The sequence below is a fragment of the Rhamphochromis sp. 'chilingali' genome (genome assembly GCF_963969265.1).
Source record: "Rhamphochromis sp. 'chilingali' genome assembly, chromosome: 11".
NCBI lineage: Eukaryota > Metazoa > Chordata > Actinopteri > Cichliformes > Cichlidae > Rhamphochromis > Rhamphochromis sp. 'chilingali'.
Window position 1 is genome coordinate 38,817,963 of NC_137938.1, and position 24,625 is coordinate 38,842,587.

General features: G+C 46.1%; 1 protein-coding gene across 5 annotated transcripts in view; it reads right to left on the reverse strand.

Moving 5' to 3' along the window:
* LOC308405421 (atrial natriuretic peptide receptor 1-like) overlaps nucleotides 1-24,625 on the reverse strand; it is a 64,983-nt gene that overhangs the window by 24,206 nt on the left and 16,152 nt on the right. For 4 of the 5 annotated variants that reach the window (XR_013973333.1, XM_080896059.1, XM_080896056.1 and 1 more), the window contains 3 exons: nucleotides 21,890-22,077; nucleotides 12,238-12,351; nucleotides 10,819-10,954 (listed from right to left, as the gene is read on the reverse strand). Coding sequence is in view for 4 of the 5 variants with exons in the window: in XM_080896059.1 (XP_080752185.1) it covers nucleotides 10,819-10,954; nucleotides 12,238-12,351; nucleotides 21,890-22,077 (438 nt within the window). In the remaining variant the exon portion in view is untranslated. The remainder of the gene's footprint in view (nucleotides 1-10,818; nucleotides 10,955-12,237; nucleotides 12,352-21,889; nucleotides 22,078-24,625) is intronic. The other variant, XM_080896058.1, reaches the window with a different exon arrangement.

The following is a 24,625-nucleotide window of genomic DNA, read 5'->3' on the forward strand; positions in this document are numbered from 1 at the left end:
CAACGCAGACGAGTGAAGGTTAGTCTTTACGAGATCACGGGATAATAAATGTCTCATCTGAATCCAGGACTTCTGCTTTCACCTGTCAACTATAAGAAAACTGCTTGACCGGCTTTTACTGGGATTACAGTCAGTGTGTAATCCCAGTAAAATCCCAGAATCGCTCCAAAACAATCCAACCCTGTATGAAGTACTAAACCAGTCCAACATCAGCCAAAACCAACAACAGTGACCAGCCAGTCAAAAACCAGCCAGAAAACTGTCTGAGACAATCGTAACAGCACAGAGTCCAACAGGGGCAGGGATAGCTCAGTAGGTAAAGTGGTCGCCCCATGATCGGAAGGTCGGGGGTTCGAATCCACTTAATGGCTACCCTGAGGTACCCCTGAGCAAGGTACCGTCCCTACACACTGCTCCCCGGGCGCCTGCTTAGTGGCTGCCCACTGCTTCACTGAGTGAATGGGTCAAATGCAGAGAAAAACAAGTAATTTCCCCATGGGGATCAATAAAGTATCCATTATTATTATTATTATTAACTACAAGCCAATACCTCATAAACAATGTCCAACAATATCTATTAACCACGTCCAACTATAAACAATGATCTAACCAATCAACATCCAGTCCAACCAGCTCCAGTCTCACACCAAAGTCCACCTCTGAACCAAAGCTGCAGCTGTATGGTCAGTCTGAGCAGGCGGCGCTCAAACATGGCTCTGCGTTTCTATGACAACGCTACAACAGAAAGAGAGTGGTGAAAGCTAAAGGTGGCGCTCTCAGGACGCACCGCACTAAGGCGAGTCGTGTTCTTGTTGGTAGGTTGGTCTGATGGGAAACCTCTGGCACAGTCATCCACATCCTGGTAGACAAGCTTAAAGAAGAACTTTAAACTCGTCTAAAGTTTAAAGAAACGTTTGAACTTTCAGCAGCTGCCTTCGTTTTTAGCCTCTTTAGACATTTGTGGCTCCAGCTGAAAGCAACGTGAGTAGACACGTCTGAAGTGCTCGCCCTGAACTGGAGCAATGAAGCTTTTAACACTGAAACACAGGATCTGTGTTCAATGAAAAAGGCGATCGTTGAAAGGAAATGATGAGCAAAACCGGCTCCTTAAACCCACAGACAGCATCCTAAAGTCCTTCAGCGTGTTCTTCCTGTTCCCGAGCTCTCAGGCGCACAACAACGTTTTGTCTCTTTACCAACTTCCAGTTCATTTGACAGAACTGAACCACTGCCTGAGACAGTCAGTGACTGTGCAGGTGAAGGGGCACTCAGCGTTTCATACGCAATACTAATACAGTGTTCACCAGTGAAAACTGGCACTGGAGAAAAGAAGCAAGCAGGATAAGAGCAGCTTTGTAATGACAAACAGCAATGAAGGAAAATGTTCGTTCATTCAGGGCTTTGGTTTGAAGGTGTGAAAGGAAATAGGCAGAGGCAGAGCATCATGCTGACACTCGTGAGGATGAATGGGTGGGTGGAGGCATCTTCCACGCAGGTTTGCTTTGTGTGGACATTTGTTCCTGACCTCTTCAGAGAAATCTGTGTTTTAGTGTAACTAACAAGTCTTAAAATGTTCACAGAGCCGACTGCGGTGACATGTTATCCTTCATCGCATCCACGTCCACACCAGGGCTGGCTTTTAAAAATCTATTTCCTGATTCAAATCGGTTTTAGTCTGAATAAAGTGATCTCGATTCATTAAATCCTGGATTTAAATATAAATGTAATTAATCAGAAACTCCAGAATCAGCTCAACCAGGAGATGAGAGCAGAGACACAGAGCGTGGATCGTCCACAGACGTCGGGGCTGAAACACTCAGATTCTGCAGGTTTCGTCTCTCTGACCAAAACTGACAGAACCAGAAAGAAGCTCAAACTTCACGTTTGAGAAACGTCGTCATGAATTCTCTCTGACTTTGGCTGTTTTACTTCCTGCACAGCTCTCTCTCCCTCAGTGCACTCAGACTTTTACCATCAAATCTCCGTCTCCTGCTGCTCACACTCCGCTGCTGCGCTCGCTGCTGTCGGCCTCTGACAGCAAAGCCTCACCTCTGTTCAGACTGAAGACATTTAGACTTCAGTGATTGCTCAGCTGTGATCGAACCTCTGTGACTCTGCTTCACTTCAGCAGCATCAGGTTGCTTCAGTCTTTGATCGACTGCAGAAGAGTTTGAAGCTTCTCTGCTATAAAAAGCCAGAACAGGAAAACCTGCTTCATGTTTTATCCTCAGTTACTTTGACACAAAGACGTCTGCGGTGATGCTCACACCTCTGATGGAGCCTCACAGCGTCAGCTTTGTCTTATACATGGATACGTGCTGATAAACGATCAGAGTCTGAACCCGTCCCTGCTTCACAGCTCACAGTTGAAATACGTTCCAGTATTTCATCGCTGTATGTGGCTGACGTTCCCAAACCCCGGGTACATCACTTCACGTGTCTGTGCTTCCTAAGACGCCGTCTTCAGCGCTGACAACAGCGGGAAACGTGGCTGTAACGTTGGACATGGACCTCTCTGATCAGTGTTGACGTTTTCTATGATTCTGATGTGACTGAATGGCGTGAGTGTGAGACAAAATCGTGCAGCCTAACTTAATAAACCTGGACCAGCTGTCCCAAGGCTCAGCACTGGAGTGCTTATCCAGCCTGGAGTCTCGGCATCTCGAGTTCGTTCCAATCCAGGATTTGCTGGCTGGAGTTCCTGGAAGCGGCCGAGCTAATCGACACACAACACAGGGCATCAGGGTGAACGCTGGTTTCACGTGTGAGGCTGTGAATAGTTTCTGCTGGAACATGTGATCTCCAGCACCCAAACTGACTTCTTTGCAGCTTTTTGGGATCGTGCGGACAGCTGAGCGTGCGCTCCGGCCTCGTTCTTTGCATCCTGAGGAAACACTGTCTCCATGACATCAAAGCAGATCAAAGCTGCACTTTCACAGCTGTTACTGTTCCCGTCAATGGAGGTTTATCCAGTCTGACACCAACAGCCAGTGCACCAACATTACTGTTTCCCGGTGAGCCTGTCTACATCCCACCTCAGGAACTCTTCTCTCTCATTCAGCTCCTTTTCCAATAAATTCATCCGGCCAGCAAACTGGAAGGTCCCACCTTACAGTGACCCACCTTCACATCAGCCAGCTGTGTTCACCAGTGTTGGTCAAGGTACTTGGAAAAAACTAATCAGTAACTAATTACCGATTACTCCCCCAAAAAAGTAATCCTGTTACTTTACTGAATACTTGTTTTCAAAAGTAATTAATTACTTAGTTACTTTTTAAAAACCCGATTTACAACCTGAATAGGTGATAAAGCGATAGATCTTTCAGCCCAATTCTACTTTTTCTGCATAATCCATCATACAAAATGTAATCAAATGGAAAAGTCTCTTTTTAGGCAAGGCAAGGCAAATTTATTTGTATAGCACAATTCAACAACAAGGTGATTCAAAGTGCTTTACAGAGACATTAGAAACAAAAACAAATAAAAAGTATGATTTAAAATTGATTAAAACAAACTAACTAAACACACACATTTCACACCTGTTCGCGCGTTACTGCGCGAACAGGTTAAAACTTGATTAAAACTTGTTTTGTTAGTTTTAATCTGCACATTCCAGCACATAAAATAAAATATTTTGTGTGTTTACACTCAGTCTTTCAAATAGATGCAAGTAAAACACAGCAGAAAATAAATAAAGTCACAGACTCAGCGGTCCTGTTGCTCTATTTTCACCTGTAAAGCAGGAGTGGGGCAGGCGGAGGTTTACCCTGGTGCAGGTGTGCCGCGGTCAGTGGAAGAATCCGCGAGTTTCTCTGTGAGTTTCCCATTACGTCGTAGCTACTCGGTGCTTGTTGGAAGTTTAGGGGTTTTTTCGCTGTAAAAAGAAGTTTTCTTCCCACGCACAGCGGACGCTAATGTTTTTGTCACTTTTTATGGAATCAAACTCAAAGTAAGGTCAGTACTTCCACGCTTTAAACGCTGCACGCTCATACTCTCTCTGCACTCGATATATGATCCATTGTTGATCTGCAGACAGCTGTTGTCACGAACGTCGCACTCGCTTACGTCACTGTCGTGAGACATTCTCGCAAAAAATCACGGTTTTAGTAACGCAGTAACGCAGCGTTCCTACGGGAAAGTAACGGTAATCTAATTACCGTTTTTGCAATAGTAATCCCTTTACTTGTTACTTGAAAAAAGTAATCAGATTACAGTAACGCGTTACTGCCCATCTCTGGTGTTCACTAAACTGAAACATGGAGTCCTACAACACTGGTGGCCTAAACCAGCCCTTGTTCACGTGCTGGTCTCAGTGTGGCTGACTGAGAGAAACCAGATCATTGGGCATCCGAACAACATCCTCTGCAGCACGCCGACAGCTACGCGTCTCACATTCAGAAGGGAGCTGTCATTGACCGACATGTTTTTGGGGCTGGTTTTTAAAATAAGAAAAGGAAGCACGTTAGCAGCTGGATGGACGATTTTCCTCAGCCTTTTGGAAACATCTGTGAATCCTGGTCCACTGGGTGTCAGACAGGTTAATCTCACCTGTGAAGCTGAACTGGGTACCTGGACTGGATCCCAGGGTAACGTGGCAGTTCAGTACTCCAACCCAACCCAAGAGCTACAACCGCTGGGTTGTTCTAACCTTTTCACCCGTTCAGCTGATGCTGCTCAGCGTGGGTTAGCTCTGGCTCTGTAAAGCAGGAACTTCATTCAGTCTCTGTTCTTACTGTGCAGCGAAGCACCGACACTTTCTAAGGTGTAGTGCAGCTGAGTGATGGCGTTAACTGAGTGCACAAACTCAGCAGCTGCAAATAAAGTGGAAGATCGCTCGGGTGGGTTAATTAGACATTTCTCCAGCAGCAGCAGCGGGTTGGCCTGTGGCCTCAGGGTCTCTGCTGATTATCAGAGCCTCAGTGCGCTGCCTCATCAAGTCAAGAGGCTTTACTGTCATTTCAACCATGTGCAGTGGGACCGTACGCAGTTCCTCTGAGACCACGGTGCTAAATATGACAATCAACACAAAGTGCAAGTGTGCAAAAAACCCCAGACAGAGCAGAAGCATCCAGACACACAACAGTGCAACAATGACAGTGGGTTGTGCAAACAGACTGAGCGTTGTGCTCATCTGCAGGAATGACAGAGGACGAGGCGGTACGTCCTCAGCCTCACAAACTTTCCATCTCGGGGATCATCCAGAACTTTCCAGATCAGGTTTAGAAACTTTTCCTGAATAAACTGTCCTGAAATTTGACCCCAGCTGTTTCCTCCTGAGAGCCGTCTCAGCGAGCTGCTGCATTAAATCTGCTGCAGACCTGCTGTAATATTCCCGATCATTCAAACGTGCTGCGACGTGTTCGTCCATTAGTTAATGGAGCGGAAACAGCAGAGAGGAAGCTGTAATCTGATCTTCTCACTCCGATTCACGGTCTTCACAGCCGGCCTGCCTCCTTCCTCTCGTGTCCTGTTTGTCATGGAGATTATCTCTGATGAGATCTTATTAGCCACCCTCCCCTTCTTTCTGTCTCATTCACAGCTTTTCCGTCTCTTGTAACGCTCATTCTGCCTGATCACGGATCATCCTGCGGAGCGCTGTGGTCTGTAACCTCCCGTTAAGCATGAATGTGCACAGGGGTAGATAATCTGCTGTGTGGAAGAGAGAGAAGGCAGAGTCACGCAGACAGGAAGCTGGAAGAAACAACTATCGCTGCAAACGAATCAAAGACTCTGAAGCTGCAGAGAAACCTGCGTCATGGAGCGAGACAGCGCCTAGAGTGCAGGGCGCTGTGAATCTGCAGACACGGACACGTTTTCACTGTGAAAGTTGAGACGATGTTTGAAGATTAACATCTCAAAGACTTTTGTCGAGTTCAAATCTGAAAAAGTTCAGTTCACTAATAAAAACTTCACACTGTGAAAGAAATTAAACAATCGAACATTAAAATTCAAATCGGATCATCTGCTGATTGTTTGATTTTGTGGCACAGTTTGTCAGATTTTGCTCTTCTACCATGAAATTTGAATAAAAATGTAGTTTTCTTAATTTATGTGACTCAGAATGTAAAAAACCACCATCTGTCACTCGTGTGTGTTTGAATACGGACTCTGGAGAGCAGCTGGAGTTGTTGTCAAAAGTCCCTGAATTTGAGCTTTTTTAGCTTTTGAGATTTTTTGTTCAAGCACTCCGTCAGATTTCAAGGTGTAGAAAAAATGGTGTGAAAGTGGGCTGACGGCCATTTTTCAAGAAGACATTGAAACGTATTTGATATATTGTTCTTTAAGCTAACATTTCACAACACTCATCATATAAATTCAAACTCTGCACCATAAACTTTTAATGGAAATCAGAGTCGGTGGAGCAGACAGTGTTGGCTGACTGTAGATGGACTGGTGGTAGAAGAAGGACAGCGAGAAACCAGTTCATTTAATGGCAAATTATTGTAGCATATCCATCCATACTGGATATATGGATGGATATGCTACGCAGATGACACCAAGAGTTATCTATCCATGAAGCCAGATAACATAAATGTATCACCCCATTAGAGCACTTCGCTCTCGCTCTGCAGGCCTACTTGTTGTTCCTAGAGTATTTAAAAGTAGAATGGGAGGCAGAGCCTTCAGTTTTCAGGCCCCTCTTCTGTGGAACCAGCTTCCAGTTTGGATTCAGGAGACAGACACTATCTCTACTTTCAAGATTAGGCTTCAAACTTTCCTTTTTGCTAAAGCATATAGTTAGGGCTGGACCAGGTGACCCTGAATCCTCCCTTAGTTATGCTGCAATAGACGTAGGCTGCCGGGGGATTCCCATGATGCATTGAGTTTTTCCTTTCCAGTCACCTTTCTCACTCACTATGTGTTAACAGACCTCTCTACATTGAATCATATCTGTTATTAATCTCTGTCTCTCTTCCACAGCATGTCTTTATCCTGTCTTCCTTCTCTCACCCCAACCAATCACAGCAGATGGCCCCGCCCCTCCCTGAGCCTGGTTCTGCTGGAGGTTTCTTCCTGTTAAAAGGGAGTTTTTCCTTCCCACTGTCGCCAAAGTGCTTGTTCATAGGGGTCATATGATTGCTGGGTTTTTCTCTGTATGTATTATTGCAGGGTCTACCCTATGTTTGGAAGGCTGGATGGATGTGTCGTGGCCCCGCCCCCCTGTGAGTGCGTCATGTTTTGGCGCCGAGTTCGGCCTTTGTGCAGTCGTGTGTTTACGTGTTCGTGTTCCTCTGGCAACCTGACAGCTGGATGTGGGGTCTGTCTCTGACATACTGCAGGTTCACATCTGTTTTTGGACCTGGAAGCTGAAAGCTGTTGCTTGGTAACCACATCACCTCATCTCACGGCTTATAAATCAGAGATTAGGAAGACTGACAAATCTCATTAGGACACTGCACTCCTCAAGCAGGCAAACAGGTTCATCACACAGGAGACATGAAAGCTCACCACCAGCTGCCCGCAGTAGGCGAGGGTCCGGCGTGGTGGCCCTGCAGGTGTCTGCGCTCATAAACATTTCAAATAAAGAGTGCGTGCAGACCGGGTTCAGTGACAGCTGTCCTGGAAACAGAGGGGGAGGGTCAGCTCGGGGAAGGAGGAGACCAGCCTCCTCCTAGCAGGAGTCACATTTCACACCACAGGAAGTCTGCTTCACTGTTTATTCGCAGGGAAACGTGATAACGTCTGCCAGAGAGCGTTCAACGATCCACAATCTGCCTTTTCCAGTCAGGACACGATCGCAGCATCCACAAATCAAATCTCCATCCTTTCAGTCGGGTGGGTGACAGCCCTTTTTAGGAACAGCTGGCAGTCTGGGCAGGACCATTTCCCCAGCTCGCCCTCTCTTCAGTAGACTCTCTCTGATTGGCTGTTGTAATAAATTGAGGGTGTGAACAGTTTCAAATGTTTCTGCAGATCTGTCACATGACCAACACTTTGTGCTCAACACCGTAAATCACCTTTGATGCTTTTACGAGAACACCATTAAGGCACGAGTGCATAAACGGAGGCTCGTTGGCTGAAGCGGTCTCGTCTGCGTGAGTGCAGACACGGTGACGCTAACGAGGCCTCACCGTGATGGATGTGGACAGGACGGAGCAGAGGAGAGGCAGGCGGGTGGAGGACAGGCTGAAAGCAGGACTCTGGTTTCACATGATTCGATTTCCAAGATATTTTTAGGAGATGTCCAGGGCTGGCTGACAGCGAGGCGAGGAGGTCAGAGCGTTTCAGTAACAGGAGAAAAATCAGAGAAAGGAGCGCTCACAAAGCCTCTTGAATATCAGCGTCTCCCCCGGAGCAGCACTGGCTGCTGATCCTGAGGAAAGACTGCTGTCTGCACACCTTTACCTGCACCGCAACACCTGGCGGAGCGGCACCAGCCCACGTCTGCTTGGGTCTCACCTGTCGGACGAGTGTTTCTAACTGCAACCACCTGGCTGCTGTTTGGCACTTTAGACATGTCACAAAGGTCAAAGGTCACTCTCTCGTCCTCCATCTCAGTAGGGACGCTGACGTTCATCGAAACATTTTGATGTGGACGGGAGACTGCAAGCCGTTCACGTCTCCGTCATCACATGACTCGCGGTCGTATACGAAGCTCTCAGCTTCAGTCACGACCAGCGTCTCTGACATCACAGCCCTGAAGCCTTTCACGCCTTCCACCTGACCCGCAGAGACCCCTCAGACCTCTGACGGTCACTGGGACGCTGTGATGGTTTTTCCAGAACGTCCCACAGAAGCTGAGCCGATGAGCTCTGTGGAGTCAGCTCGCTCGTTGCCGTGTTCCTGCAGGATGGCGTGCACCTACGCCGGCTGAGCTCGACCACCTTCCAGTGTGCGACGTTGGGATGACCAGCGGCAGTTTCAAGGTTTTATTTGAAACCACAGAAAATCTCAGAAAGTGTCTCAGGAAGACGGCGGCGGTTTGCACGACCACAGCGTCCTGTCTGACGGAGACGTCGGCGGCGTCCACAACCACAGCGTCCTGTTCCTGCTGCTTCCTCACAGCGTGTCTGACACACAGTGGGCTGCCGAGCGACCGAGTCTTAAAACACTAAAAAATGCAATGCAACACAGTAACACGTCAACACAACAACACTGCGGCGCTGCGTGTCGGTTACCTGCCGCAGAAACAGCACGTGCTGCTTCACCCATCCCTCTTTACCCGCCAAACTGGGACTGGGCGATATATCGAATTTTTAAATATATTGATATATTTTTATACGAGATACGAGATGTGACAATAACATTTATATCGATAAAGTTTATGTTGCGTTATAATTATACTTCTGGAGCCGCAAGTTTGCCTCTTTCGTCCACTTTTGTCTCTACGCTGCGTTGCTCCGCCTCTCCTTCACTGAACTAGTGATGCGCGAATCATGAACGAATCGTTCAATACTCGAGAATCACTTTACTGACTCATGAATCATGATTCACAAGCCCAACTGACTCACTGACTCATCCCTGTTGCTGTTAGCAGCAATGTATCTACCTTATAATTAAAATTGTGGAGAAAAACACAACATCCAGTATCTTAACAAAAGAATTTCTGCTCTGAACTGGAAGAAAAAACCCTGAGTAGAAGCTCACATCAAGAAAATAGCTCCTCGGTTCACAGTAGCATCGCTCTGCTAACATGCTAACAGCACATTTGAGCTACTCACCCCCTCCCTCCTGGCTCACAGCTTCTTCTTCTTCTTGGTTGGCAACCAATGTTAAGGCGCATTACCGCCCCCTGGCTCACAGCTCAGTGGACATTTAGATGAAAAAATATATATTTGACACATTTAAGGAAAATACTAATAAAATACAAATAAACAAAATAAATGTTTATTAAGCAATTTTGATAGGAAATTGCTTAATTTTAGAAATGTTTTTGCTCCTTTTTGCTCTATAAAATAGTTTTCTTTTAGAATCATTCATCTTAGCAGTAGGATTTACATGAAAAGAGAAACAAATTAAGTTTGAGTGAAAATGTAAATTTTTTGCACTCTCTGGTCGACTGACTCAGTGAATCAAATGACTGAAAAAACCCGATTCACTTTGGTGAGTGACTCATTAAAACTCGATTCAGTAAAAAGAATCAAATTTACCATCACTAGCCGAGGAGCCTCGCGGAGTGATACGTACTGTGTTTCATCGTAATGTTACCGTACTGTGTGCGTATAAGGACCACAGACGGCTCCTGTTCAGAGACACGAAGCGGATTTCAAACTCCAGGCTGTCGGTCACGCAGCAGAACTTCAGAACAGAGCAGCTGTGAAATCTTTGTGATTACGCTCAGCGTCTGTTAGTTCACATTTTGACTGCTCAGTTGTGAGCTCTTTGTTATGCACAAAAACAACATTGTTTTCTTTTATTTATGGAGCATTATTATTTAATGAATGCTCATAACTTATTTCTGAGTAATTTGTTCTTGTACATCTGCGCTGTTTGTTAATAAAAGTGCCTGTGTGAGATCTGGGACACAGCTGTGACTGAGAACTCTGTTTGTTCTTACTTTATGGCTTTAAAAATATGCAGATCTATATCTTATATCACCATCCAGCTAAAGAATATCAAGATGTGAATTTTGAGGTCATATCGCCCAGTCCTACACCAAACCATCATCATTTCAATCCCCCCCAACCGAGCTTTACTCACCCAACCCCACCCGTCACTCACAGAGCACCACGACCCCCCCCCCCCCCCCCACACACACACACACACACACACACACCTGCAGAACAGCTCTGCTGCACAGTCGCACCAAACAGCCTCCGTCACAAAGGTGGAAATGGTAAGCGTCAGCTTTAAAGGAGACGAACGGCGAGCACTGACCGGGGAAGGTTCGGTTCCACATCCTCGGGGTCACGTCCTTCCCGTTCGGACGCTTGTTGGACGCCAACATGGACTCGTTCAAAGCGTGAGCGTAGAGCATCAGGCCGTCATAAAAGCCTCCAGCAATGATGTTCATCTGCAAGAAACACACAGAGGGTCAGTCGTTCACACACACACACACACACACACACACACACACACACACACACACACACACACACACACACACACACACACACACACACACCACTCAGGCCTCTACCACAACACCTTGTGTGCACACAGGTGGTGTCTTCTACCCACACCTGTGACTTCTTTGCCGTTTCCTTGGTTACTACCGCTACAGTCTTGTGGCGTCCGTTTTTGCTGAGGCCATCAGAGATGGCCAAGCATCAACGCAGCACAGGTGGGGCTGGAGACCCAGAAACTGGACGGGTGGAGCTCCTCCTCAGCCGCTCGGCCCGGCCCGATCCCTCTGCAGCTGCACGCTGACCCGGGAACAAACGCTCCAGGCGGTACAGGATTTCATTCGTGATGTTTCCCTGCGAAACTTTAAACTGTGGGTCTGTCTCCACCCTCCCGGCAGTTCTCTTTCACCTCTTGTTTTTGTCAGCAGGAAGCGAGACACACGCCGTCGTCTGACGAGCAAAGTCAGCGTTGCTCGGCGTGACAGGATCAGCTCCTCCTCGCTGCCTCGCCTCTAATCACAGATTTGCATAATAATTTGATCTTCAGAGCTCAGAGTGGCACCGTGATGTTTAATGACATCACTTCCTCCAGTATCTATCACATCGCTGCTCTTTGTGCAGCAGCAGCGGCGCCTGACATGTTCCTATTAACCTGTCAGAATATCTAATCAGCCAGCGCTCCCGCTGGGAGTGAGCGCTTCAGGAAACGATGAAGCAATAGATGTTTCAGAAGCAGCCAGCTTCACGATTCGGCCTCAGGACGAGCGCGTTGTTCACTCGTGGGCAGAAAAACGGCCCTGAAGAGGCTGTGAGCGTGGCGTGGTCGCTGTGCATCTGCAGGGACCTGAACTCCAATCACCACTCATTGCTCTGCAGAAGAGCACACTGTGCCAGCAAGAGCAGGAAACTGCAACCACACAGACTCACAGAGCTGGACAGCTTCAGTGCTTCTGATTGGATCTGGTCTCCAGAATATTTTCATCTCATGGTTATTCATCGATAAAAGTGTCGAGGTGATTGATCTCATCTCTGTTCACCTTTTACTTTGTCATCATCTCGTTTTAATCAGAAAATTATGGATGTGTGAAATAAAACCTGCTGTCCTCACACGTCAGAGACCCTCAGAGCAGCCGACACATCTGCAGCAGCTGTGTAGAGAAACAAGCTCCACCCCCCTGCTGGCAAAGTGTACCTAGTAAAGTGTCCAGTTTGAACACACACACACACTGACCAGTGAGTCCTCTATGGTGTAGTTGAACATGTCCTTGGCATCTGCCTTCAGGTTCTGGACAAACTCCTGGTACTCGGGGTTCTGAGGCTCTCGGTACGTCAGGATCTTCACATTCTGGAAACCACACACAGATTTATTATGAGTCTTTGTTTTAACGAATGAGGACAGGACACAGCAACACAAGGCGCATCACAGATCCATAATTAATCTTTTACATGTTTTTATAAGAAATCAGATAAAATATTTATGTCCAGTCAAACTCGGAGCCAGCGTGAGCTTCCTCTCACATGAAACAGGAAGTAAACACGTGCTGTGAGGAAGACGCCTGACATCAGAGCTTCAGCTGCACAAATCCACACACTGTACATAAAAGATGGATGACGGCACCATACAGGAGAAATCTGCTCTCTCTTTCTAGTCCCTGTCAGGACTCTTGCTGCAGCATTTTGGATCAGCTGAAGGCTTTTCAGGGAGTTTTTAGGACATCCTGATAATAATGAATTACAGTCGTCCAGCCTGGAAGTAATAAATGCATGAACGAGTTTTTCAGCGTCACTCTGAGACAGGATATTTCTAACTTCATCGAGCTCGTCCAGGTTGAAGGGGCTCTGTGACTTCCTGCTCCATAGGGGGCGCTGTCGAGCTCAGCAGAAATGGTTCCACCTTTAGACGTTTCACAGGTTTTCTCCTGCAGTAAACGCTTTTTGTTAGCGACGTCACAGCACTGCGAGGCGCTTTACAGCGTCCTCCATTTTGGTTTGGGGCGTGAAGCGAGCAGCCTCCTGACAGCGTCACCTTCACCCCGCTGCTCCTGTCACGGCCTTTTATGTTCCAAACACCAAAAGCGTCCAAGAAAAGGCTGTGGGTGGCAACGGGAGGTTTCTTTTAGAAAGCACTTCTGACTCCATTGTTTAAAATCATATGGCGTTTATTTCGAGGAAAATTATAAACAAAAGTCAACCAAATAATTTCTTACAACCTAAAATTAAACGAAAGTTAAGTTAATTTGCTTTCACAAGTTCAAAAAGTGCTCAAAAAATCAGTTTTTAAACCCTCCCGTCGTCCCATCTGACATATGTGCTGGATTGTCTCTGGGGCATCTTTACACAGCCTGCACCTGGGGTCTTGCCTGGTGTGATAGACCCCAGCCTCTATGGATCTTGTGCTCAGAGCTTGTTCTTGTGCTGCCATGATTAGTGCCTCTGTGCTGTCTTTCAGTCCAGCTTTGTCCAGCCACTGGTAGGATTTCTGGATATCAGCCACCTCCTCTATCTGCCGGTGGTACATACCGTGCAGGGGCCTGTCCTTCCATGATGGTTCCTCGTCTCCCTCCTCTTTCTTGGGTTTCTGCTGCCTGAGGTATTCACTGAGCACTCGGTCAGTTGGGGCCATCTTCCCAATGTATTCTTGGATGTTCGTTGTCTCATCCTGGACTGTGGTGCTGACACTCACCAGTCCCCGGCCCCCTTCCTTCCGCTTAGCGTACAGCCTCAGGGTGCTGGACTTGGGGTGAAACCCTCCATGCATGGTAAGGAGCTTTCTTGTCTTTATGTCAGTGGCTTCTATCTCCTCCTTTGGCCAGCCTATTACTCCAGCAGGGTACCTGATCACGGGCAGGGCGTACGTGTTGATGGCCCGGATCTTGTTCTTACCATTCAGCTGACTCCTCAGGACTTGCCTGACCCTCTGCAGGTACTTGGTGGTTGCAGCTTTTCTAGCGGCCTCTTCATGGTTCCCATTCGCCTGTGGGATCCCCAGGTACTTGTAACTGTCCTCTATGTCTGCAATGTTGCCTTCTGGTAGTTCAATCCCCTCAGTTCTGACTACCTTCCCTCTCTTTGATACCATCCGACTACACTTCTCCAGTCCGAACGACATTCCAATGTCATTGCTGTATAGCCTGGTAGTGTGGATCAGTGAATCGATGTCTCGTTCACTCTTGGCATACAGCTTGATGTCATCCATGTACAGGAGGTGGCTGACAACTGCTCCGTTCCGTAGTCGGTATCCGTAGCCAGTCTTGTTAATGATCTCACTGAGGGGGTTCAGGCCTATGCAGAACAGCAGTGGGGACAGAGCATCTGCTTGGTAGATCCCGCACTTGATGGTGACTTGTGCTATGGGCTTGGAGTTGGCCTCTAGTGTTGTACGCCACATCCCCATTGAGTTCCTGATGAAGGCTCTTAGGGTCCCGTTGATCTTGTACAATTCTAAGCATTCCAGTATCCAGCTGTGGGGCATTGAGTCATAGGCCTTCTTGTAATCAATCCAGGCAGTGCACAGGTTGGTCAGTCTGGTCTTGCAGTCTCGGCTGATTGTTCTGTCTACCAGTAGCTGGTGTTTTGCGCCTCTGGTATTCTTGCCAATTCCTTTCTGTGTCCCGCTCATGTATTGACCCATGTGCCTGTTCATCTTAGCCGATATGATGCCTGACAGGAGCTTCCATGTAGTACTGAGGCAGGTTATTGGTCGGTAGTTGGAGGGGACCGGTCCCTTCCGGCCTTCAGTTAGCCATTCCGGGTGTCTCTCGTTAACTAGCAGCTGGTTCATTTGTGCTGCCAGTATATATATATATATATATATATATATATATATATATATATATATATATATATATATATATATATGTTTTAAAACCAAGTTAACGCTGAAAGTACAAACATCACTATTGTCACATAACAGCAATGTTTTATTAATGTTCTTCATTATTAAACATTCGCGCATAAATAAGTGACGTCATATTCACTACTTACTTTTGACAGTTCACTCTTCGGCCGCTCCCTTTTGCTGTATTTTGCGGCAAAATTATCCACACCCACCGCCGCGCTGTGAATTGTGGGATATATGGGACCACGAAGCGTGCACCGGACCACGCTTGATATTTGGGGAAATCGACGGCGCATTTGGAGTATGCATTTGAAGTACACTTCAAATTGGGACCGCCGTCGCGTGGCGGTGACGTAACCGCACTTGAAATGCGTACTTCAAGCGTGCAGACCCTGAATTGGGACACAGCCTCTGTTTAGCTCCGCTCACTTTGATCTCACAGCGCCCCCTAGGTGAACTGCAGCTAACTTTTCACTATGATTAACAGGAAGTGAACAGAATGAAGGTTCACCGGGATCCTGCTGCTGACGTCGTTTTCCCGTGACTCCTCCCCAATGAACCGTCCCGTCTCAGCCGGGAGTCGCACCAGAGGACACACACAGTAACACACACACAGTAACACACTCACACACAGCCTCCTCCCTGCGCACAGAGATTCCTCCAGATTCTCTGAGTTTGCTGATGACATCATGCTGTGTCGATGTCCACAGCGAGGAACGTGATTCTGAAACAGGCTGGAGAACCTCTGAGATGACCATGTGACCCACCTGCTGCCAGCTCACCCTTAAATCTTCCTCCAACTGTTTCTCTTTAGCTCGCTGACTTTGGCAGATCTTCTGTGTTTAAATGTTTGACATGTTCTCTGTCATGAGTAAATGTGCGCTGATGGAAATCATGTTTCTCTTCACTCGTTCACTCGTGCTGGTGTTTGAGGAGGCAGCAGGTGGGAGATCACGCTGGAAACTTTGGGCTGAATTCAGCTGAAGCTCATATTTATGATATAAAGTCAGGCAGAGATTTGGGTTAATCAGCGTAACCTTTCCTCCAAGATTACAGCGCCCGATCTGCTTGCGTGATTACTCCATAACGAGGGCGAGCCGTGAGGACGCATGGCGCTCCAGGTGCAGCTGCAAGTCGTCAGCAGTCATCAGATTAATGAGTGTTTCTTCCTCTCACACCACTGCAGCTACACGTGACGAGCGATTTAAACGGTTCCTCGGATTCCTGCGAGGAGCTGCGAGAACAAACACGGCGAGGTCCACGTGCAGCACACTGGAGCTCAGAGCTGCACAGTAAATCCATCCAATCATTTCACTGCTTTACAAACTCCACCCACCTGACTCTGCAGACAGGAGGAGGCGTTTCGGGTCACCTGAGACTGACCTATGACCTGTGATGTACACTAGCACTCAAAAGTTTGGACACAGCTTCTCTTTTAATGGTTTTTCTTTATTTTCATGATTATATATATTGTAGATTCTCACTGAAGGCATCGAAACTATGAATGAACACTCAGATGGAATTATGTAGTAAACACCAAAGTGTGAAATAACTCAAAACACGTTTGATAATTTACATTCTTCGTAAAATCCACCCACCCTATCCTCCATGAGCTTCATGAGGTCGTCTCCTGAAATGGTTTCCAACAGGCTTGAAGGAGTTCCGACAGATGCTGAGCACCTGTTGGCCCTTTGCCTTCACTCTGTGCTCCATCTCATCCCAAACCATCTCCACTGGGGTTAGGTCAGGTGACTGTGGAGGCCAGACCTTCGGGCGTAGCACTCCATGGCGCTCCTTGCTGGTCACAGAGCCCTTACACAGCATGGAGGTGTGTTTGGGGTCATTGTGGTGTTGATAAATCAATGATGTGATGGTGTGTTGCTGCAGGATGCTGTGGTAGCCAAGCTGGCTCAGTGTGCCTTCAGTTTTGAATAAATCCACAACAGTGTCAGCAGCAACGCTCCCCCACACCATCACACCTCCTCCTCCAAGCTTCACAGTGGGAACCATGCATGTAGAGACCATCCGTCACCTTTCTGCATCACACAAAGACACGGCAGGTGGAACTAAAGATCTCAAATTTGACCTCATCAGACCACAGCACAGATGTCCACTGGTCTAATGTCCATTCCTTGGTCCAAACAAATCTCTTCTGCTTGTTGCTTTTCCTTAGTCGTGGTTTCTCAGCAGCTATTTGACCATAAAGGCCTGATTCACAGTCTCCTCTGAACATGTAGAGATGTGTCTGCTACTGGAGCTCTGTGTGGCATCTATCTCATCTGAGGCTGGTGACTCAGATACGTTTATCCTTAGCACCAGAGGGGAGTCTTGGTCTTCCTTTCCTGGGGCGTCCTCATGTGTGCCAGTTTCATCGTGGCGCTTGATGGATTTTGGGGACACATTCAAAGTTTTAGCAATTTTCCAAACTGACGGACCCTCAGTTCTTAAACTAATGATGGACTGTTGTTTCTCTTAGCTGATTCCTCCAAACCATCAACGTGTCTTTTAGACCCCATTCCTACAAAACTGCTCAAAGAAGTCCTGCCATTAATTAATGCTTCGATCTTAAATATGATCAACCTATCTCTAATGATCGGCTATGTACCACAGGCCTTCAAGCTGACTGTAGTTAAACCTTTACTCAAAAAGCATCTCTAGACCCAGCAGTCTTAGCTAATTATAGGCCAATCTCCAACCTTCCTTTATATCAAAGAGTAGTTGTCAAACAGCTAACAGATCATCTGCAGAGGTTTATTTGAAGAGTTTCAGTCAGGTTTAAGAGCTCATCACAGCACAGAAACAGCTTTAGTGAAGGTTACAAATGATCTTCTTATGGCCTCTGACAGTGGACTCATCTCTGTGCTTGTCCTGCTAGACCTCAGTGCAGCGTTCGATACTGTCGACCATAATATCCTATTAGAGCGATTAGAACATGCTGTAGGTATTACAGGTACTGCACTGCAGTGGTTTGTATCATATCTATCTAATAGACTCCAGTTTGTGCATGTAAATGGAGAGTCCTCTTCACACACTGAGGTTAATTATGGAGTTCCACAGGGTTCAGTGCTAGGACCAATTCTGTTTACATTATACAAGCTTCCCTTAGGCAGTATCATTAGAAGACATAGCATACATTTACACTGCTGTGCAGATGACACCCAGCTCTATCTGTCCATGAAGCCAGATAACACACACCAATGAGTTAAACTGCAGGAATGTCTTAAAGACATAAAGACCTGGATGGCCGCTAACTTTCTGCTTCTTAATTCAGATAAAACTGAGGTTATTGTACTCGGCCCTGAAAATCTTAGAAATATGGTATCTAACCAGATTCTTACTCTGGATGGCATTACCTTGGCCTCCAGTAACGCTGTGAGGAACCTTGGAGTCATGTTTGACCAGGACATGTCCTTCAACGCACATATTAAACAAATATGTAAGACTGCTTTCTTCCATTTGTGCAACATCTCTAAAGTTAGAAATATCCTGTCTCAGAGTGACGCTGAAAAACTAGTTCATGCATTTATTACTTCCAGGCTGGACGACTGTAATTCATTATTATCAGGATGTCCAAAAAACTCACTGAAAAGCCTTCAGCTAACCCAAAATGCTGCAGCAAGAGTCCTGACAGGGACTAGAAAGAGAGAGCAGATTTCTCCTGTTTTGGCTTCCTGTTAAGTCCAGAATTCAAAATCCTGCTCCTCACATACAAGGTCTTAAATAATCAGGCCCCATCTTATCTTAATGAGCTTGTAGTACCATATCACCCTATTAGAGCACTTCGCTCTCGCTCTGCAGGCCTACTTGTTGTTCCTAGAGTATTTAAAAGTAGAATGGGAGGCAGAGCCTTCAGTTTTCAGGCCCCTCTTCTGTGGAACCAGCTTCCAGTTTGGATTCAGGAGACAGACACTATCTCTACTTTCAAGATTAGGCTTCAAACTTTCCTTTTTGCTAAAGCATATAGTTAGGGCTGGACCAGGTGACCCTGAATCCTCCCTTAGTTATGCTGCAATAGACGTAGGCTGCCGGGGATTCCCATGATGCATTGAGTTTTTCCTTTCCAGTCACCTTTCTCACTCACTATGTGTTAACAGACCTCTCTGCACTGAATCATATCTGTTATTAACCTCTGTCTCTCTTCCACAGCATGTCTTTATCCTGTCTTCCTTCTCTCACCCCAACCAATCACAGCAGATGGCCCCGCCCCTCCCTCCCGGTACAAATCCTACCATGTGGATTCATGGATTTTTTTTTCACATTCTGTCTCTCACAGTTGAAGTGTACCTCTGGTGCAAATTACTGACCTCTGTCATCATTTTAGGTGGGGGAACTTGCACAATCGGTGGCTGACTAAATACTTTTTTGCCCCACTGTAGTTCTGGGCCCACTGCAGCCGTTTCTGCTGTGAGTGTTGGTTAAGGGTGGCCGAATAGAAGGTTTATGCACAACTGCAAGTCTCTGGAGGATCCTATAGCTTCATGTTCGCAGGCCTCCAGAGGCACCAGCAGATTCAAATATGTGTTTGCTGCTTTGTAATGGCATCATTGTGCCTTTACCTGCAGGAACCCATGTGTGCTCTGACTCAGCCAAGGTTTTCATTACGTGTCCAAGGCATTCAACTATTTTATGCTTTTCAGCAGCAGAGATCATTTTTCCTTCCTACGTTGCTTGAAAATGGTGGTCTGCTTAATAATGTGGAACATCCTTCTTTAGTAGTTTTCCTTTAATTGGGCTCAGCTGGCAAACTGATGATCACAGGTGTCCGAGATTGATTTCAGTCATCCAAAGAGCTCTGAGACACAATCCCATTTAATTGAAAAACAACTTATTTAATCTTTATGACACTTAAACACAATTTGCATAATAATTTGGAACGCGGTGTATAAAACATATTAGTAGGGCTGCAACGATACACAAAATTCCCGGTTCGATATTTTTTCGATACAAAAAAAAAAGTTCATGCCTTTTTAATTTGTCATTTATTAAAATTATAAATATATATTTTAACTCAAAAGTACAGTTTTTAAATTTAATGTTGCTGAAACAACAAAGTAATAAAATAATAAATATCTGAGGAATCCCTCATCTTTGGAAAAGAGAGTTTATTACAGAGAAATGGCTCTTTCAAAATAAAAGCTCTACTATACGCTTCTTCTGGGCTATATTCTCAGCAGCATATTAAACATATCAGGTCCCCATAAGGAGAATCCTGTGCTAACGGCTGTCTAAATGACTCGGGTAAAGTTAGTAGCATGCTGCTTGTTGTTTTTGTCTTTGCACTAGGATGATGTCGGAGTAAATGTGCAGTCATATTCGTTGTGTTCCCACTAGTGCTGTCAGCGTTAATCTGAAATGACGTTAACGCCACAACACGGCAAATCTCCGTTAACAAGTTACCGCCAATCGCCCCGTGCGTGGGGCTGGACGGCCAACACGTTAATGAGCTAACTGCGCTAACACACTAGCTCCCACCCATGTAATTGAGCATTGCATGGCACATCCAACATACTGTTTTACTTTAGTCCATGACGCGCTTACCTTCAGGGTCATACGTCACTTGAAAACCAAAATAATTCCAAACGCCAGATCTGAATGAGGGTGGGGGAGGTTCAGTTTGCCATGTTGCAAGGAGAGCTTAGCTTCTGTCTGCTAGCTTGCCCTGCGCTCAGTGAATCTGCGTTCGACTACTCCGCCTAGGCTGCACTGTCGAGCGCAGATCCACTGAGCGCTCAACACAGACAGCATCGTCAGAAGGACAGTTGATAAAATAAATTAAAAATGTTGTATTGTTCGATACATATGCGTACCGAACCGAAAGCACTGTATCGAACGGTTCAATATCCATACAAGTATCGTATGGATATTGTATTAATAACATGTTTCACAGTATCATTTATCAGTAATATTTCCTACAGGGTTTATAAAATTGCATTGAATATGTCTGTCATCACATTGACCTTTCTATTTTTATAGGTTGAGTTCATTTTATACACAATGCATAAATGTGCTTGGTTAGAGTTGATGTTCCATTCGAGAAGGTTTTAAGCTTCACTGGTGAGAGTGTCCAGATGATACATGCTGAGGGGAGATGAGAACATAGCAGGTTAATTGCATGCACGCTTACAATACACATATTAATCTAGTAGCAGGTCTGAGCGAAGGCCTAAGCGTCTTCTGCTTCAGTTTGAGACTGGCTGCAAAGTACTCTACTTAGGGATTAATGACGAGGGTCCAATTATTAGCTCTCAGAAAAGCTGAGACCTGAAGTTATTACCTTAAAAGGCAAGTAATGAAGAAAGGAGAAGTTATATGTCAGTTTATAGTTATTAGAAGTGTAGGTGATGAACCCTTGCCTGTACGGGTTGAACTGTTGCCCGTCTGTCACCAAGTATTTTTGAACTGTATTGACGTAGGTGTGATATTTTGTCCTATAAAACCAGAACCCAGTGTATTCTTGTCAGAGCAACACATTCTGTATGCTGATGGTTGGTTGTTCTCCTGTGATAATAAAACTCATCGTTTGATTGCACTTTTCCGGAGTCTCCGTCGTTTGTTGTCTGGTCTAAAGTTGATCGATCTCGCAACAACCCCTAATATTTAGTTATTTATCTTTTTTTCTTTGCTACATATTCCACATATCTTGCTTTGTATATTTAATGTCTTCAGTTTGTATCTACGATGTAAAAATGTAGTAAAAATAAAGAAAAAACATGAAATAAAAAGAGATTAATAACAAGTATGACTCAATGCAGAGAGGTCTATTAAGTCTATTAACTAGTGAGTGAAGAAGAAACACCCAATGCATCATGGGAATCCCCCAGCAGCCTACATCTATTGCAGCATAACTAAGGGAGGATTCAGGGTCACCTGGTCCAGCCCTAACTATATGCTTTAGCAAAAAGGAAAGTTTGAAGCCTGATCTTGAAAGTAGAGCGTGTCATGTATCACGTATGATGTATAAGGCAGTGAGGTTCATGTGGAGTCAGCTGCAGTCAGGAGAGTCTGGTTTCTTTGACCGACCTCCTCCTGGATACTGATGCCATACCTGGAAGGCTTCCTTGGCAATAGCGTCCTCACGGTCCCCGCGGCGCCACGGCTGGCGGTGTTCAGATTTCAGGCTGTCGGCGAACACGTCGAGATAGAAAAAGACGTACTGCTCGTGAGTGAGATTTTCCCGCCTGAACTCAACCATCAACTTCCTGAAGACGTCAGGAGAACAGCAGACGAAGACCACTGAGGAGGAGAGAGAGGAAGAGTCACAGATGAAGATCAGAGTCAGCCCACGGCGCAGCACAGACCTGTGGGTCGCCCCCCTCTGCCTTCATGGCTGAGCTCACCTGCTCCACACCTGTTCTAATGTTCACGCTGACAGACAAACACATCTGATTGTTTTCTTTCCTTCCTGCCTCAGTGTGAGTCAATGAGGTTTCACCTCTGCAGGGAAAACGCAGTCTGATTGGACAGTCAGCCTCCTAGTAGCTGCACTTTTGGTACTCCTACATCACCTCCATCTACAACTATCACCTTCCTCCATCACCCTCACACTTCCTGAGCTGGTGTTTCTCTAGAAAACACCCAGCACTGGTCTTCCACACACACACATATGGGCTCAAATTGTGGTCATAAATATTTTGTACTTGTAAATCAAGATTTGTATGTGTAAAAAGATTTGTGTGAACTTAGCCAAATAATCCGTGTGAAACTCTGCACTCAAGCTTCAAGTTACAAGTACGAATTGACCCTATTTTTCTTCCTTTTAGCTGATTGGTCAATGTCATGTCAATCACAAATGTAACTATCCAATCAGAGAACAGATGGGTTTGGCTGTTGGAGTGAGGCTTTTTTGAAGTGCAGGTCCTTAAAGGGTAATACAGTTTGAAGTTGGAGGATCTGTATATAAATGATCCCATAAGGCTCATACAAGCTAAGTATAAGCTAAGGATACAGTTGCGGTATACCAGTGTTCAGAAACACCTTTATTACTTTAGTATTACTTTAACACAAAATCAGGGTTGACCCAGGACCACTGCTATGAGTCACACTATGCAGCATGAAGGCCGTTTCACATCGGACGCGGCGTGCGCTGTGCTCACCGCTAACTAAGAGCGAACGATCCAGAATTTGTTGCGCTGGCTGCTGAGCTCTGCTTGTATATCGTTTTTTAGCGATCGCTCCAGGTGTGCTAGATGCACCTGATCCTTGTCATTTCAAAACATGTATCTCTCTGACTTTATCTCCTCTACGAGAGTTTGTGTTGTATTATGTTCAAATGTTTAATAAAAACGTATCGCTCATTCATAACGAGGAAAGCTTTGTAACTGTCCCAACTAGTGAAGAGTGCGTCGTTTCCACAACACTGCTTTCCCTCCGAGGTCGACAGCGCCTTTGAAAACGCTCTGGAGGTCCCTGTGTGAACACATCAACCTATGAGAAAGAGTTTACTTGGACACACACAGATGTTTTCCATCATGGTGAGGCGATAAGAGACGTGAAAGCGCATTTATCCTTCAAGGACCTGCAGCTCAAAAAAGCGCCCCTCTGACAGCGATCGTGGCTCAAGAGTTGGGAGTTCGCCTTGTAATCTGAAGGTTGCCGGTTCGAGCCCCGGCTTGGACAGTCTCGGTCGTTGTGTCCTTGGGCAAGACACTTCACCCGTTGCCTACTGGTGGTGGTCAGAGGGCCCGGTGGCGCCAGTGTCCGGCAGCCTCGCCTCTGTCAGTGCGCCCCAGGGCGGCTGTGGCTACAATGTAGCTGCCATCACCAGTGTGTGAATGGGTGGATGACTGAATGTGTAAAGCGCTTTAGGGTCCTTAGGGACTAGTAAAGCGCTATATAAATACAGGCCATTTACCATTTACCAAACCCATCTGTTCTCTGATTGGATAGTTACATTTGTGATTAACATGACATTGACCAATCAGCTGAAAGGAAGAAAAGTAGGGTCGAAATTCGTACTTCTAACTTGAAACTTGAGTGCAGTTTCACACGGATTTTTTGGCTAAGGTCAACAAACACGCTGACCAATGAAGTCCCAACGGCACTCCTTAGACTCAGGGGCGGAGCTACTGTGGTGGCATGGGGTGGCATGTGACACCCTAAAATAATGTACATAAGCTACATTTAACATTAAATATATAAATTGTAAAAATGAATGTATAACATAGCCCCACCCCTCACCCAATTAAAATGTGCCTCAGTCCATAGCATCAAAACAGCTTTCTTTCTTGTCAGTAGCAACGGACACCTATGATTGTGTCAGAGCAGATTTTGTAGATTTCAGCACAAGTGGTTGATTGTTACACTCTGGAAATGGAATGAAGGTGAGTGTTATTAACCCCAATAAATCATGAAAAACAAGGTTTACATTCTTGGTTTGATTTCTGCCATTTTGTGTAAATGTAAGTATGTAACAACTTTTATTTCTAATAAAAAGTGTAGAATGCACACAGTGGGCTTTCCTGTCAGTCCATGTCAGCAATGAGCCGCGTTCACAATGAGCAGCAGCTGTAACATGAGGGAGCAGGTAGGTAGGAGGACGCTGCAGGTGTGTTTGTGAGAACCTCTGTGAGGTCCTGAGGATGGTGGCTCAGGTGGAGCTGAAGGTTTATCAAACCACGATGGGCGTCAGGGCTCCTGACCCTGGGCTCAGGCGGGTTCGTTACCATGACCCAGGGTATGGCTCTGTGTGAGGTATGCATTCACGCCATCCATTAATCTTCTTCTGCTTGTCCGGGACCGGGTTGCGGGGGCAGCAGGCTCCAGACCTCCCTCTCCCCAGCCA